Source organism: Trachinotus anak, unplaced genomic scaffold (assembly GCF_046630095.1).
Source record: "Trachinotus anak isolate AG129_WGS33_773 ecotype Australia unplaced genomic scaffold, CSIRO_AGI_Tana_v1 ptg000025l, whole genome shotgun sequence".
Classification (NCBI taxonomy): Eukaryota; Metazoa; Chordata; class Actinopteri; order Carangiformes; family Carangidae; genus Trachinotus; species Trachinotus anak.
In genome coordinates, this window is record NW_027273876.1 from 3253015 (window position 1) to 3270382 (window position 17368).

The 17368-nt window shown below is 38.7% G+C and overlaps 4 protein-coding genes across 6 annotated transcripts in view; 2 read left to right on the plus strand and 2 right to left on the minus strand.

Moving 5' to 3' along the window:
- The window catches only part of cdk5rap3 (CDK5 regulatory subunit associated protein 3), a 288850-nt gene that overhangs the window by 4038 nt on the left and 267444 nt on the right, over positions 1-17368 (minus strand). Inside the window, exons 1-5 of one of the 3 annotated variants that reach the window (XM_071463088.1) lie at positions 2174-2245; positions 1733-1778; positions 1039-1170; positions 359-459; positions 117-165 (exon numbers count right to left, since the gene is read on the minus strand). In XM_071463088.1, coding sequence (XP_071319189.1) covers positions 117-165; positions 359-459; positions 1039-1170; positions 1733-1778; positions 2174-2176 — 331 coding nt within the window. In that variant the 5' untranslated portion in view covers positions 2177-2245. Of the gene's footprint in view, positions 1-116; positions 166-358; positions 460-1038; positions 1171-1732; positions 1779-2048; positions 2246-17368 lie in introns of those variants that run through there. The other 2 variants (XM_071463087.1, XM_071463089.1) reach the window with 2 other exon arrangements.
- Positions 3549-9704, plus strand: prr15lb (proline rich 15 like b). The gene is made up of 2 exons (XM_071461809.1): positions 3549-3736; positions 8726-9704. The coding sequence occupies exon 2, from the start codon at positions 8756-8758 to the stop codon at positions 9089-9091; it is 336 nt and encodes a 111-aa protein (XP_071317910.1). The 5' UTR covers positions 3549-3736; positions 8726-8755; the 3' UTR covers positions 9092-9704.
- On the minus strand, positions 10208-13922 carry pnpo (pyridoxamine 5'-phosphate oxidase). Its single transcript, XM_071461807.1, has 7 exons — positions 13713-13922; positions 12845-12969; positions 12658-12757; positions 12521-12574; positions 12290-12418; positions 12138-12208; positions 10208-11538 (listed from the first exon to the last, which is right to left on the minus strand). The coding sequence occupies exons 1-7, from the start codon at positions 13899-13901 to the stop codon at positions 11373-11375; spliced, it is 834 nt and encodes a 277-aa protein (XP_071317908.1). The 5' UTR covers positions 13902-13922; the 3' UTR covers positions 10208-11372.
- mrpl10 (mitochondrial ribosomal protein L10) lies at positions 14803-17292 on the plus strand. Its single transcript, XM_071461808.1, has 5 exons — positions 14803-14916; positions 15125-15294; positions 15967-16131; positions 16378-16522; positions 16656-17292. Exons 1-5 carry the CDS (start codon positions 14877-14879, stop codon positions 16874-16876), a joined length of 741 nt encoding a protein of 246 aa, XP_071317909.1. The 5' UTR covers positions 14803-14876; the 3' UTR covers positions 16877-17292.

The window sequence follows — 17368 nt, forward strand, 5'->3', positions numbered from 1 at the left end:
TTAAATAAAAACCTTTCTTCCATAAAAAATGTAAGACATTGTATGTTTTAGTGTGTACACAGATGCTGTCATACTATAATAAATACATAAGACATGGGTTTTTATATCAAACTTACCCAAATAGACATTATCTGCCTCATAGAGGGACACAATCTCCTGCCAGTCCTGTAACAATAAAAACACAAAACACAATTCAATTTCAAATTTTACGAAAGTTTTAGTACTTTTAAGAGCAGAGGGACATTGTAAAAAAAAAAAAAAAAAAAGATCTCCTCACACCACTTGGTTTAAGATACTAATTATAGCATGAGTGACATGCTGTGAGACAGACAATAGAAGCTTCTCTGACTCCTCTCACCTTCATCCTCTGAGATGAATATCTGCCGAAAATGTTCTTAGAGGAAGCCTCTGTTCCCTTCAGTATCTCCACTATCCTCAAGCAGTGAAAGTAGTGAATGTCTATCAATGAAAACAAACAACAAACAGTTACACAACATTACATAACAATACACATATTAATACAGCTGACCTAGCCCCAGTTTGTGCCTCCTATGTATTATCATTGTGTCACAGAGCTGAGCATTTGTTTTTCTGAGGTAAATCACTGATGATCTTTTAAAAATGTCCACATGATCATTTAACAACACCTACAGTTGTTTTTAAGTCCTCCAAGACTCTTCTCACCTTCTGTATATAAAAACATTCTGTCTGTTGTATTGCAAAAATGATTTTAAAGCAGATTCCTAAACTGCAACTCTACCTGAAAATTACATATTTATTTATGAATTATTATTTATTAACAATATGGAACATAAGACAATAAGGAAATATAGAATTTAAAAAAAAAAAAAAACAGATTAAACAAGAACACATTTCTCCTTGCTTGAATTGTTTGACACACAAACTATTAAAAGGGTTATATATCTTCAAAACTGTGGTAATTTATGTTTCATAAAAATGGATGCTTAGCTCTGTGACTTGAATGTGGTAATATCAAACAAGAGGCACAGGGGCAGTCTGTGGCTATGAGGGACCCACAGGAGCCGGAGAGAAGCTGCTTGATCTCCTCGTTCTCTGGCATGTCCTGGATGGCAGCATTGATCTTCTCTCTGATCACCTTTACTGCACTCTGCCATTTCAGATTACAGTGTCGTCGATCCACCAGCCAGTCTGTGGACACAGAATAATTAATTATAATTAACATGTGTAAAGTATGGCGTTATTTGATTAATCTATTGGAGGCAACATGTGAGAGCTGTATAGGATCAGTATAGCAGCAGTTGGTTATAGAACACATGCAAGGCCTTAATTTACACACAGTTACAATAACTAAAGACTTTCCTTAGCTAATGGCTAAAGTGCTTTTTATTTTAAAATTAACATCTGTGTTAAAAGGAAAATCCAAAGACTTTAAAAAGACGTGGGGACTCATGCAGGATTTTTCTATGCAAGATCTGTATTTATCTTAAAATATAAAGATGTGGTTTAATTAAGTTTGGACAAAGTGCACCATCCGTTTCCTTTTATCTGTTCACTTAACTACTGTTATCTTCGTTTTTCTTAAATGCTATTTCACTTATTTAGCGTATGAATATAGATGCACAGTACATACTGCATGTACATGTATGTGCATACATGTTCACATATACCAACTGCTACTATCTTTCATATCATGTTTGTATGTTTAACATACATTCAAAGCAGAATAAATACATAAAATTGTGTCTTTTACCCAGAAGCTTGCTGGTCTGAATATCGATGGGAAGGTTTTGAATATTCTGTTGAATGGAGAAAACAGTAATAAACATCAGTAATTTACTGTTTACTCCCTATTTTCTAACAGCACCAAGCGCAAGGAGAAAACTTTATATTCTTCAGCTCCACTGAAAATAAAAATACAGCACAATAGCACAAAAACAACTATCATCTTTAGTAATTTCTGAAAGTGTTTATTTTCTATTTAACTGTACTTTAACTGCGTAACGAGCGGCTAACGTTAGCTTGCAGGCTGATTAAAAGCGAGTGAGACGGCTGTTATTTCAGCTTACCTCCATCGTCTCTTCACTTTTTTTAAAAACGGAAGTGCTTCTAAGATGTTTTACGGCTTCATTATAAAACAAGCTTGTTTCCAAATAGGTTTATTTAAAAGGTTTACATCCAAAATCACTCTTACCATCCGGATTTCACTGTTTACGACACGTTACGAAAAAGAGAGCCAATAGGAGGACGCGGTGTTACAGTCGGTGAAAGCACTGACCAATGACGCTTCACCATGCTGATACCTGCAGCTGATTGGTTAATGTGATTTGTTGTAGTTTTAAAATCCATCGGCAGAGGGCACAAACTTTATTTTACTAACTTATCTTTACCTTCGTTTTCCTTGTAATACCCTTCCTTTTATTTATGTTTTTAATCACATCAATACTTTTCTGTTTTATTATTTTATTATTCTGTCTTTATCAGTTTATCTTCATCTTTGTTTCCAGTCTTTGATGTTTCCTCATTGCAAATTTATGAGCTTCACGATAGGGTTACCTGTTACTGTTTTTCTTTATTCATAACGTTGCCATTTATTGCTCTGTGCCTCGATTTTTATACAAGCAAAAGCAGAACTTTTAAGAAGCTGGAACCATAAAAAGTTTGGCATTAAAATTAAAAAGAAATATGTAAACAAATAACCACTCATTAAAATAGGGTTAATTTGAATCAATTAGTCAACTGATCATTTCTGCTCATTTTTTAGAGCCTACTTTTGAGTAGTTTAATCTATAACAATGCATTTTATTTTATAAACTGTTTTGTATGTAAAAATTTTAATTTGTTAAAGTATTTAGTGACTATAATTGTCAAATAAATGTTGTGCAGAAAAAACTACATTTCCCTCTTATAAAGTATCATGGAATAAAAATACTCAAGAACAAGTGCCCTAAATGTGTACTTTAGCACAGTATTTGATTGAAGGTACTTATTTCTACCTTTACTTTAGTAAAGTATCTGAGCATCTCTTTAACTACGAGGAATGATGTAACATTGGTGTCTTGTTAACTCTGAGCTGGACGGCAGCAGCAGTGCTTCTCAAGTGGCCCAATTTCAAGTCATTTGAATGGTGACCATACTTGCAAAGTAAGTGTCCATTCGCTGTCTGTAATTTTACACAACCCATGCAAAACATCAGGGACACTCCCCTCATTCAGATGATCTTTAGAGTCTACAGCTGTCTCTCTCTGACTCTTTATGTCCAGCCTAAGAGATTACAAAGACTTGTGGAACAGGAAACCTAAATACAAAGACAACTTGATTCTACATCCAAATTCCACATTAAAAGAAGACTTGGTTTCAACGTGACACCGATAAAAGAAATTTATTTGCAGTTTGGAAAGCTGCTCACCTCTCAAGTTCACATTAACCCTGTTGTCGGTAATCTGGCCTGAAGGAAGGTCTCACTAAATCACATGGTTTCAACAGTCATTTACTCACTCATGCACTCAGCTGGGCGGGCTTTAGGTGTGTGTGTGTGTTTGAGGAGGGTGTGTGCAGGAGTGGAGTACAGAGGGACAAGGTCAGAGAGGGAGAGGCAGAGAGGAAGAGATGCTGCACCTGTGCATGATCACCTGAGGAGGAGAAGAAGAATAAAAACAAAACAAAAAGACACAGAGAGGAGTTAAAGATTTCGTAGGCATGGCGGTGCAGTCTCACATCTGAGAGAGTCTCCTTCAACCAGGTCATCGTCAACAAGGTAAGAAAAGACATCCATGCACCTAAAAGCTATTTTACGTCTCTTATAAACCCCTGTATAAACTGTTCTTTGAGAGTTTTATATGTTTGGCAAGTGCACATTGGTCTCAGAATAGATCCAGTAATTTGGTTGAAAGTATTAGTTTGGTTTATTATCATTCTAATAAAGTATATTTATAAAATGAGACATATCAGACTGTCAGACCTAGAGCGATAAAGTCCACGACTTATTTCTTATCATTGTCCCTGCACAGCAGCATGATGGTAGAACTGCAACAATAGCTGATTGACTGATAAGTCGATTTAAAGAAAATGAAACTATTTTGGCTAATGATTTATCATTTAGGCCATTTTTTAAGCAAAAATACCAAAACATTTGATGGTTCCAGCTTCTAAAATATGAGGATTTCACACTTTTCCTTGTCATACATGATAATAAACTGGATGTCTTTGGGTTTTGAGCTGCTGATTGGATATAACAAGACATTTAATGACATTAACAGGTGCTCTCAGATATTGTGATGGGCCTTTTTCACTGGTCTTATTACATTTTACCCAATGTGGTTGAAATTAAATATAACATTAAGGTGTTTGATATTAAGAAATATGAGAAAATAGAAACTAAAACACAAGAAAACTGAATCATATGAGCAAACAGTGTGCTCCAGTGTATGCTGCAGATATGTGATAACATGATTGACATGCTGCTGCTGATGTCGTTGCTTGTCTGAACCCTGTTTGAGCTGGTGACTGAATGAGTGAGAATAACATACCTTCCTTAATTAAGTCGTGAAAGTGATATAGTCATGAATTTTATGGCATTTTTGGACTTTGCAGCCTTAGACACAAAGTTTCACTGAAGAATCAGCTTTCTCTGACGTGTCTACAAAATGAAAAAATACTCACATAACAATCAAGGAAAACAAATCACACACTCTTAGATAGATGCAAATTGATGCAAAAATTTTTTTTTTTTTTTTACAAACATCAGACAAAGAACATCCAAGGCTTCTTCATCAACTCATTCAACTTTGCTGTCAGGGGTCAACAGTGAAGCTGGCACAAAGGATGAAACCTGAGAATCTCATGAACCTTTAGCTCAATTATGAGGGCAGCACAGTCATCTGTGCCCTTGGAGCCTCCTCTCGCTCTCTCCCTCTCTCTCCCTCCAGCTCAAACATTGTGCTATTGAAAAGACTTTGCAGCTGGTTAGTGATTTCCGAACGTGGCCACAGTGTTCCCTTCCTGCTCTGATCTCTGAGGCTTTGCGGAGCGGCTCACCCACACATAACAAAATACATGGTAACTTATTAAAGAGAACTATGGAGGGCCTCCTTTGTGTCAACAGGGCTTTTTGTCTCAAAGGTCACATCTAAGTCAAACATGAGAGACTAAAAGAAATATGTGTTCATATTGTGCTGATGTGTTCTCTTACTTAACACGGTGTGAAAGTGCTGCCCAGGTCCTCTCAGTTACTGTGTTCTGCAGAAACTGCTTGATGGAAAGTCAACAATACTATGCAAATGCTGTGTAAACTGTTTGTTATGGAGCAGCCTGCGTTTTGTTAAAGACAAAACACATCCAGTTTGGTGAATTCAGCCAAAAAAAGAGAGAATTGACTTTAGATTTAGGGATTGAATCTAAAAAATAATTAAAGAGGCTGGGAAACAGAAGTAGAGACTGTGCTGTGAGTCGGATGTTGCAGCCACTGGGGGACTCATAAAAGCTCTTCTTGGTCAGCGGCGGTATCTGGTACCTGAGTGTGTGTACACAACTAGGTCAGAAATAAACACAACTGTGCATCACTAGGCCAGAAGTCTAAAGCACAAGAGCTCTTATGTAACAGCTGCTCCTCTAAATGTTCTGTCATTACAGTTTTAAAGTTACTATTCGAACCCAATCACAATATTCAATCAAAATATGCAGTAAAAAATAAATAAATCAAAAAGTAAATTGTTTCCTCTGTGTCTGTCTTGAACCTTTGCACTGTTTGTTCGTGCCAGGTGCCGAACATCACATGGTCCAGATAAGAGTAAGATGAGTGTTTCTGCAAAGGGCATGGACTCTTTATTTGCATAGGTGCTTCATGATAAAATGACCACACCAAAGCAGGATTTGTGCAGTTCGTTGCTTCCTGCCAGCCCTCATAAAGCTGGAATCAGAGCATTTTAGAAACTCATAAACTCTGATTTATTCGTCACAGTTATCCAAATGCTAAAGCTAATGCTAATGCTAAATTTAACTGAGTAGCAAGCACAATATTTCTTGTATAAAGAAGCATTATATGGAAACACTCAGGTAAAGTACCTCAGTACTTACTTAAATAAATAAACTTAGATACTAAACCTCAAAATTTTACTGATAAACTTAAATGTGTTGACATTTTGAATTTCAGTTTTGGGCTTTCAAGGAAACAAACTTTTAAAGAAGTGTGAAATTATAAGACTTTTATTCATAAGACTTTTTTTTTGTGCCTTTGTTAGACAATCGAGAGAGGACATCCACACAGGAAACACAGGGAGAGGGAAAGAGAGAGAAGGTGGGACGTGACTCACACAGACTTAGTCAAACTAGTGATGGTGTGATAACGTGGTTGTGTGCTGGGGCTGCGACCGGTGATTAATTCTTTTATAGATTTATGTGGTCAATCTGGTCAAATTCATAATATCCTAAAGCGTGAGGTGGTCTCAGTGAATATTTTGTCCAAACCAACAGTTCAAACCCTCAAAATATTCAATTTATGAACCAAGAGAAGAAGACAATTCTCACCTGTCAAATATTTAGGTATTTTTTACTTGAAAAAAAAGACTGAAATGATTTATCAGTTATCAAAATGCACTTAACCAGAAGGCCAAAAGGATGCTGGGAAAAGTAGTTTGGAAAAAAAAAAAAAAAAAATTAAAGGTCCACTTATTAGCTTTTTCCAGAGCTTTTGAGCGAACTCCAAAGCAGGAAAAAGCTAGTAAGTAGAAGATGAGCTGAAAACTCCTTTTATCAGTTTAATTCAAGACAAAGGAAGGCAGGTTTATTTGTTCTGCACCTTTTAACAATAAAGAAATTCTATGTACATTTGCAGGATTGATGAAAACAGATGACATTCAAATTGTAATTCTAATAGTTTTACTAAAAAGCAACATATTAGACTTTGTCAGGCACAGAACAATAAAGTCCTGGAGTTATTTCCATTGTTGTTTTCACAGTCCAACAGTGTCGATTCATCAATTAGTTGATTGACTGAAAATTACTCAGCCTCTGTCTTGATAATCGATGAATCTTTCAGTCTCACTTAAAAGCTTCTTCAGGCTGATGACGATGGTAAGAGGTGGTTGAAAGCTCTGATAAAAGCCAGAAAACAGAGCTGCCTTTAACTCAAGGTGAGACCAGGCAGGTTAATGTCAGCACCTGTCAACAACATGCACTTAAAGAAAAGACAGAAACGAAACAAATTACAAGACACAATTAACAGCATCAAAGCCCAAGTTCTCCATGGACTGAGTGCTGCCAGGTGGATTTATGTTATGACCCATGTGACACACAAACTGTTATCATCAAAGACTGAGTCAATAATAATTTCACGAGGAAGTTATTTTAGCCGTACGGTTGCTATGAGACTGAGGATCATAACATACGGCTCTCTATGTATCTGTAAACATATAAACTGATCATCCGCAGTGATTCTGGCAGCAGAGTCTTCTTCACTTTACTGTTATATAACAAGTTTCTGAGCTGCCGGAGCAGCATTAAGACGACAGCTCGCCTTTTTTTCTTCTCTGACTTCATATCAGATCACATTGGAGGGACAGAGGATACTGTTCAGATGCTCATTAATTTATCAGCTGAGAGCAGAGTGTCAGGTGTCCTCCCCCGTTAGGTTACACCTCCTAATCATGGAGATGTGCCACGGATGAAAAGACGCCATCCTCAGTGACTGTCTGCCTTCTGCAGATGGGTCTGCCCCGTACAGCAGCGTACACACAGTCTCTATTGTCCTTTTAAATGAGGGCAACCTGCTGATCAGCAGGTACAGGACCATGTCACATTAACAGCACAATTGTCCACCATCAACTAATTTCAAAATAGAGTGTAAGAAATATAATAATAATATAATAATAATACATATTTTATTTTACATGTATACAGTCATTTCAAGTTATTACCAGCAAATGTATGTAACCTATATATTTATATTATATACATATAGTGTGGTGGTGTGAGTGTTTTAATAGGTATTTTATATTAAAGTACAGTGTTCAGGTATTTGTAGTTATTTGATGCTATTTTATACTTCAGAGGGGAATATTGTACTTTTTACCACTATATTTATTTGACAGCAGTTTCTAGTTACTTTACACATCAAGAAAACAAAATAAAAATACAGAAAAACCATTTCACTGTACATTAAAATGAAGTAGTGATTGTGGTCTTGTGCTAGCCTGCACCCCCTGGCTACACTGTACACAGTTTTGTAAAATGTACAGTATTTAATAAAGTTTAAAAATGCCTCATTGATATTTCTATGGTCGTCCACTTATTATATTTCCTATATGTTTCATATCATTGCATGTTGCTCTAAATGCTGTTTCAAAGCCTCCACTCTGACAGGATAGTTCTGGTGGGGAGACACCAAATCTCTTTCATAGATGTTAAATAAATAATAAGAAGAAAATACTTTATTACTCCCTAGGAAAATTCTAATTATCAGGTAGCTTTTTCATGTATTTAGTTGAATAAATAAATGTAAAATTAATATTTTTGGCCTAAAACATTCAAACTGAAAGATATTTAGTCTTGAAAAATATCAACATCAGCCTAAGTTGTGGCTACAGACCTGTATTTCTAGGACGCAGTACCTGAAATGTAATAGCACAATAAAGATGCAACCTTCTCAAACAACTGATGTACTTGCGTTTAATGTATCTTTTATTTAACTGGAGTGTTAAGTTGCAGATATAACTATTGTTACTATAACAGTATGTCTATGCTCTGTCAGGTCAGTCCTCCAGTCTCCAGAGTCGGTGCCATGGCTGACCCCAGTTGGTGGAAACTGACCTTCTCCCGCAAGAAGAAATCTGAAGCAAAGGTTCTGTACGAGATCCCGGCTGAATATGGCAGCAACACTGGAAACAAGGAGCACTCAAGCAGTAACCCCCCTCCGGACCATATGGACAGCCAGTTCAATGCCAGGCTGGAGAAGATTGTGGATAAATCTGCCACCAAGGGCCGCCACGTCAAGGTCTCCCACTCCGGTCGCTTCAAGGAGAAGAAGAAGGTCCGTGCCTCGCTGGCCGAGAACCCAGATCTGTTTGCAGAGCACAACCTCAGTGACGAGAACCATAAAAAGAAGACTGACAAATAGTGCAACACGCTCCCAAAAATGCACATACCTGATCACAAATGTGTCATATACCAGTGTCACACTCATGAAAGCTTCGACCAAGATTAAAATACACATCCATACAAACACAACCATGATGCACTACTGCACCACACCCAGGCAGATACTGTAACCAATGGACTCACACCTAAACAAACAGCTGGTATCAGCAGACGTCCATTAGGCGTTCACAGAACAGAGGGGAGGCTAAACAAAGTGCAGGATTTGTCAAAGGTTTTACCCTCACAAACTTTATTGTGTTCACATTGTTGTTATGCATCTTTAAATACGATCACTGACATGAAGGAAACGTCAACATCATGCAGCCTCATCCTAATGATTGAAAAGCAACATTATTGTAATTAAAGTTTTTATTTTTATTATTATAGATGTAGAGTTTTGGAATTTAACTTCCTTTTTTAAATGTCTTATTCAATCAATACACAAGTGAAGATATGTCTGTGTGCACAGACAAAGCACAGTAAATTTTTACTATGTTTTTATGACCAAAGCAAATAGAGACTTGATTTTAATGACTGTGTGAGACATTGTTGATACTTTGCAGATATGATAAATAAAAATAAAAAAAACTGTTCATATGATCTTTTATGGAATCTTTAAGAAATAAGATTGTATTTTGTTTTTAATAAATGTATGAAGATGTATTAATAGGACAGAGTGCTGTGTATTTGTGCAGGAGTCTGCAGGCAGGCGCTCTCAGTCGGTTATCTCACAGTTGTTTAAACATCTAGATCAATGATTTCAGTGACTTGGAGTGTTAATCTTAGTGACGCTGTTCTTTCAGGCCACGGAGACAAGTTTGTTATTTCACCTGAGCCTGTGTTGGCTGGTTTCGCTGGCATGGTGACTGTAAGAGGACACTGACATTTGATCCCTGATGGCGTGCTTCTGCACTTTATAATATGACAATCCTTATGTCAATGCACAAACTAACCGCACTCTAGTTATTTGTAAAGACAAAAAGCCTCCCTCCAGCTGTTAATGCATGAGAATATTCCCTCTTTTGAGCCTCTGTTTTGTTGATATTTGATGTTTGCAGGTGTCGTGCCATCTGCTGGCCACAAAATGCACTTAGTCCTGAGTTACAAATTCAACTTTATTCCAGAGTTAATTCAAGTCAAGAAAACAAAAAACAAGCACATTTTCTTCATCAGTAAACAATAAACATAAAAACAATCTCATTCTCAGGTAGTACAAGACGTACACACGATAATTGGCACAAAAACATCATCAGCTCTTTTAATCTCATTATTAAAAGGCAATTGGATCAACTGTCAAAGACGGTTACAATCAGTTCAAAGTTCATTTAAGTCGACTGCGAGGGCTACGTGAATTATCTGGAAACACTTTAGGGTTTGCATTTTCTCCTTTAATTTCCTAGAAATTAAATTATATTTATGGCAAGGTTCCTGGAAATCACAATAACATTTGGCACAAATTATTGTTTTTCCAATTAATTGCTAATATAACTTAGATAATCTTCAGTAAGTGCTCAGCAGGTCAGCTGAACATGCAAAAATGTGAGTTTGCAATTTAATGAAAATGTAAAATACAGTTTGCAAGAATGAAAACAGTTTGTATTTGGTTTAAATGGATCAATTCTTTTAAGGAAACTGTTTATGAACTCTCTGTTTTCCTGCTAGTCTTTGTTGAAGATTATTAGGAAATTACAAACCTGTAAAATAAAGTGTTGCCAGTTATTTCAACATTGAAAATGGACCAACAGTTAACAGAGAAAAACACTGATGAAGAAACTGTCGGTCAGTGGTTCGCATTGTGCTTTTAGAAAAATAAGACAGTTTCCTGGTCCTAAAGGTCGACAACAACACTGCTGAATAACCAACATCACAGTCAATCATTATTTAACAGAACCACACGGAGTTTGCTCTGCTGTGTCAGTTCAGCACATTTTCATTTCATAATGCACAGTAAACGTAAAGGTGCACGGTACAGTCAGGTTGCGTCACCTCTCTTATCCAATGAAAATGTGACCTAACATCAAGAACGTCTCATGGTTAAGGTTCAAAGACGACACGGTGACATTTGGCTTGTTGATAAATCCTACGCAGCAGCATCTATCTAATCAACATCAAATGGTTTCCATCAGTATCTACTGTACAGATGAGCAGTTACTTCAAATGAGGTAAAGACGGTGTTTTTCTTTTTTTAAATCAATGATAAAGTCATATTCTAGATGAGGTTTCTATCCTTCCCTGTACATGACAGTCTGTTGAGGTACCTCTCATGGGGACAGTCGCTGGAACATCCAGCCTCCCTCCGCGGCGTGCTGAAACTCTCCCAGCTCAGACTCTCCATCCTTCGGTTTGGTGAAGACGATGCGGTCGTGAAGTCTGTTGGTCTGTCCCTGCCAGAACTCGATCAAGTAAGGCTTGACGATGTAGCCGCCCCTGTTAGCAAAGCAAAGCACATTATGAACAAGACTTTCTGTAAAAACTTTAACATTTTCATTTTTTATGCTTATTTTCTCTCTCGATGAGAATTAGATGAGAAGTTTGACGCCTCAACTCTCATGTCTGTAGAGCAAATATGAAGTTGCAGCCAGCAGAAGGTCAGCAGAAGACTGGCTCTGTCTAAATGTAACATAATCTGCCTACTAGCACCTGTGGATCTTATTAATTAACAGGGGATATTTCATTGGTTTAATGTGCACAAGCCTCACCTCAACTTGCACAGTTTGATTCACAGTTAAGGGACCTTAACTGTGAGGCCTCCGTCTCTCTGCCCTTGTTTCTGTCTCTATACTGTGAAAGAACTGAACACAATTTGCTGTTTTAAGGAGGATTATGTGCTGCACTAATTCTTGGCCCAGAGCAAGAAATGAATGAACAGTCTTCTCATCTAACCCTCTGTAAGACAGGAGAATAAAACTATAGCTTTAAGATTTATGAAATCTTGCAAGTGAAATGTACCAAAACTGCCTCACCTTTCCCACCATTTTAAGATTTTACAGTTTGAGTCCATGCTCAGAACAAAAAGTGATGCTTACCAGTAGTCAGGCATAGGCACGTCTGTGTCCTTGTACTTCTCCTCCAGTTCTGCGTTTTTCTGCCTGAGATACTAAGAGAAAGGACACGGTGAAAATCGAGCCCTCAACGTTGATGCACTGCTCACATGACACAGCACAGTCTTGGCTCTTACGTCTCTGTTGGGAACAGGAGTGCTCTGTCGACTCACAACAGCCCCGATCTGGCTGCTCTTTGGTCGCGAGTGGAAGTAATCACAGGAGGTCTGGTAGGGGATCCGCTCCACTCTGCCTTCAATGCGAATCTGGATATAAAAATTAAATTTAAGTCGACATTCATTGTGGAAAAAAAACAAACACTTAAATATTATTAGTCAGACAGAAATTGAACATGAAAGTTGCTGTACCTGTCTGTTTAGAGGTTCCCAGTAGAAAACCAGGCATGCATATGGATTGCTCTCCTGTGGACAAAATATAGATCAGTAATTAAAAAAAAACAAAAACAAATTCTACAAAAAGCCAGAGAGAAAAAGTGAGACGTTACCAGCTCTGAACCCTTTCTGCTTTCATAGTTTGTAAAGAAGCGGAAACCGTCATTGCTGAAGCCTTTAAGGAGGACCATACGAGCAGACGGGCATCCGTCCCTGAGGAGACAGACATGAAATTAATAATAGATTTTAAAATATTGTAAAAGAAAAAAATCTTTAATTTCAGGTGGTGGTGTTTCCTACTTGGTGGCAGTGGCGATGCACATAGCGTTGGCCTCTCCGATTTCTGGGCACTTCGTGGCTTCATCAAACCAGTTTCCAAATTGCTTGATTGGATCCAGAGACACAAGCTGACTCTCCTCAAAGCACTGTGAGCAAAAATAATCACTCATATATGAATGCAGTGGAAACAGGACGCTTTAATGATGACATAAACAAGCAGAATGACTCACTTAATATCTTACAATTGCATGCAAAAGATTGTTTTGTAGCAGCTAAAAATCTTTTTATTATTGATTTAGGAACAGCCACCCACTCTTCTTGCAGCATGTGTAAGAGCTACCCACAGATCTTCAGTGAGGCCTGTTCCTTATGTTTTTGTAAGTGGTTGACAGTAGATTTCGAGGTATGCTTTCAATCACTGTCCAATGTAGAGGCCAACCTCTTCTCAGTTTCACTTTCTAGACTCACTGCAGGACATTTGCACCAAGATATTTAGTTGAATCTATACTTCCCTCTGTATGTGCAATTAATTTTATGCCAGTGGCACAAACCACAAGGCAGAATATTTCTACCCCCATGGAAAACTGGCAAAGAGGAGATTACTAAATGGCCTCTGACATTTGAAGAGAGACTCAAAAATGACTAAAATATGTAAAAGAACTATATCTGTGGCTGTACAGAGCAGACATCTGGAGAACATACAAGCACAGATATCAGCTTTCTGCAGCTGAAGCACATTCTCCAGCCAACAGAGGACATACATGGCCGATGCACAGTGCAGGATTTGCACATGAAACCTCTGACTTGTAGGCGCAGGTCATCATAACCTTGCAGTTACACAGACTGCATCGGTGGATTTAAGGAAATACGCCTCAGTATGACTGCTCACCTCCTCGTCCCCTTTGTATTTCTTCCTCATGTCACTCAGGTCCATGCTTGTGCTGCCAGCCGTCGCTCTCCTGCAGAAACGCGGTGCGAAAGCGCTTTGTTGACCCGCTGTCGGCGGAGCAAGAGGCGGAGGATTTCTCCCAAATAAAGTGATAAACCTGGATAAATTCGCACTGAGTATGCGCCTCATGCTTGTCAACCTGACGCTGACGTAACCCCGCGTCCCACCTTACGTAAAGCATTATGCAAACGTGCGGAGAGTTTTGTAACTGCGCCACGGATGTATGATAGGAGCTTATTAAACATGTATGTTTGAGTATAAACATGTTTGCACGGTTTGAAAATCACATGTTCGCATCCGGGCTTTGGATAAAGATAAAGAATAAGGTTGTGTGCAGAGCAGATATGATTTAAACACAAAATAATCTGAAAAGCGATGATAAACCGATGATTAAAACCACACACCGATGAGCCATGCTGCGTTCACGGCATACCTGTTGTTACGAGCTACAGAGTGGGAAAACCCGTGAACACCAGCCACAGTTATATCTCTTTGTTAAAATAAAATGAAAATAAAATAAACGAAATAAACGCAAGATATAAAAAAGATATTGGGCATTTATAACAGCTAAAATTTAATTCAAAAGCCAGCTGGTGAGTTTGCTAAGGCTAACTTGCTCACTTTTTCCAGGTTCTAGTGACAGAAAAATCAGCTGACGCTCCAGCATCTTACACATGACATTTAAATACATTTACAAATACATGACATTGAGTTAAATCTTAAATCACAATGGGGATAAAAAGTGAAACTAGTCCTGATAAACGCTAAATAGCCAGGCTGAGCAGAGGTAGAGCTAATACTAGCTTGGCAGCAACTGCCCATCACTCCAGTGCAATTAACTAGACTGAATGCGGTTAAGTTACCTTTAAATTACACATTTAAATTAAAAATAAATAAAGCTTAAGTTGCCCAAATATATATTTTCTATAAGGTAATAAAAGACATAAATTAAACTTTATATCCGCCATACAGTCTGAGCTAAGAATGAGCAGGTGTAACTATTCCTTAGGCTTGTTTTCTGGGCTGATTCTCTTTTTGTCGACATGTCAGTGAACGCAGCGTTTGGACGTCGTCACTTCCTGATTCAGGTTTTTCCTGTCAAAGATGGCGGCGACCTTGTGTGTAAAATTCCTACCTAAACAGGGTAATGTAGAGCCAATATTGCGTTTCTAACTGTAGCATTTTGTCTTTTTGTGTTAGTCTGTTCCTCCTGTTTTCTAAAGCTAGCTAACGTTAGCGTCGATTCGGGCAAACTGCTGTTCAGAAGCGCTGCTGCTCAGTTAGCCGGTGTTAGCACAGTAGCTAGCGGAGAGGTGAGCTCCCAGATGTTTACCAGACTTTGTGCCTTTCAGGATGGCTTCCCCTCACTCAGAGTGTCCGGCACGGCTCCAAGGCTGTGACTCGCCACAGGAAACCGGTGCACATCCTCAGACAGAAGCTCCTGGCTGTCACCGAGTACATTCCTCCTACAAGGGTCGTGCCTCCGGGCGCTTACCCGTCCAAGCCCAGAGAGGTCCAGGAGGTAACAACCATTCATACAACGCTGATAGAGAGCTGAGGGGTTTCTAGAGCAACAGGTGGCCAGAAGGGTGTGGACAGCAGACCATTACACCCATATGTAATTGTTGATTGAAGACCTTATTAAAAAAAAAATCATCAACATCCATCTCCAGCTTCAACAGCCCCCATTCTTTAAGCACAGGATAGATGCACTGTTATCAAAAATATGTGGACAAGAGTGTCCACGTACTGCTGCTTCAGTCTGTGTGGAATAATTAATTTCATCATTTCTATTCAATCTCATCTGTGGTATCGTCATTTTGTCAGATATACACACTGGGGGCAGGGTATTCAACCTCAGCACAACAGACTTGTATAGTAAATAGTATTGAATGCTTGCTCAAATTTGTAATCCTCTGTGTCTCTAATTAAAAGTCCTAACTTTTCTAACTTTGGTATGTTTTTTATATCAGTAAAATCATTGTGCAGCTGCTTGTGTTTAAATAGCATTTAAAATTGATAACTTTAAAAATGGTTTTGTAGAAAAATGTTAATATAATAATAAGGTAGTATAAAAAAAGTAAAAACACGAGACTGATAATGACAAAATCACCCTTGTTGTGCTCAAACCTTCCTGAGATCCATTTCTGTTGCACCTCACTGTGAGACAAACTCTTTTCTTTTACTTCATCAGGATAATGGTTTGATGTTACTTAAGAAGAGGCAGTTGAAGACCTTGTTCCAGGAGCATAAGATGATCGCTGTGGTCCAGAACAACGGCAGCAACTTTGAAGACATGATGAGTCTCAAGTACAGACTTCATAAACATGGCATCAGGGTCAAGTTCTTTCCCAACCAGGTAATGCTAACGTTGTTTCATTTGTATTTTTGTGACTGTGTTGATTGTGTCAGTGAGCTCTCAGTGCAAGCAGCCCCCTCTGTCTTCATCAAGATGAAGTTAGTCCTGGGTTTTTCTTCTTCTGCGTATTCGTAAAATAACCAATCAACGCTGATGAGAGCAGGACTGAGAGCAACGTGCCACCCAACGCTCAACCCATGTAATCTTATTTTTCTTAATATAATCTTTAATCTTCTTTGTTTTCAGGTGACACGGTCGTTCCTGAAAGACAGTATTTATTGCAACATGGCTCCTCTGGTGATCGGGCCAACAGTTCTGTTTGTCAGTAAGGAGCCGAAGGTGAAGGAGATGCTGACGGCTCTGAGGTCCAGCCCACAGATGACACTCTTGGGTATGTTTGTCTTCTGTGTCCATCCAACTGCCTGGAATGCAAATGTATTATTTAAGTAATATTTTCAGAGCATCTGTGATCATTAACACATATTTAACATTTAACTGCAGCACACTCCTCTCTCTCTCTGCAGGAGCCTGCATAGAGAACACGCTGCTGAGTGTAGAGGGGGCAGTGAACTACTCCAAAATGCCGTCAATGACTGTGGTCCAGGGTCAGCTGGTGAGCGGGCTGTCGATGCTCACCTCCCACACTGCCTCCATGCTGCAGCGCCACCCGGCTCACCTGTCAGCCCTGCTCCAGCAGTACGTCAAGCAGCAGAGCCCGGACAGCGGCGCAGAGGAGGCCACGTAGAGCCTCAGAGGAAGTTACTGGGACTGTTTGCCTCGCGGACTTGTAGCTGCTTGGAACGACGAGGGACTGTAGGGTCGGATACACACCTGAACGTGTATTTTAATTTAGTGCCAAAGTTCCAGGAAGGTATTTGAGATTGGGAAAAACTCATCGACACTGAGACATTGAAAATACTTTCAGTCTTAGCAACTCAGTTGGCACTAAATTTAACTAAATCTTCTAGTGTGTATCTGCCCGTAGGAGCACTGTTCATTCATTGTTGTGACTGAAGGATTCTGCAGACTTGACTGGCGTCAGTGCTCCTCGACCTCTTAATAGAAGTCTTGGATGGACAATCCTGCAAACATGTCATTGTTGCCCAAGCTTTCACTTTATTTAAGGGTATTGTCACATATAAATAAACAATGTCAACTCTGTCTTCTCCTCTGACTCAGAAGTTTTTGCATTACAAGACACTTTGTGACTGTTCCATTACTCTCATGGTGGTTACTA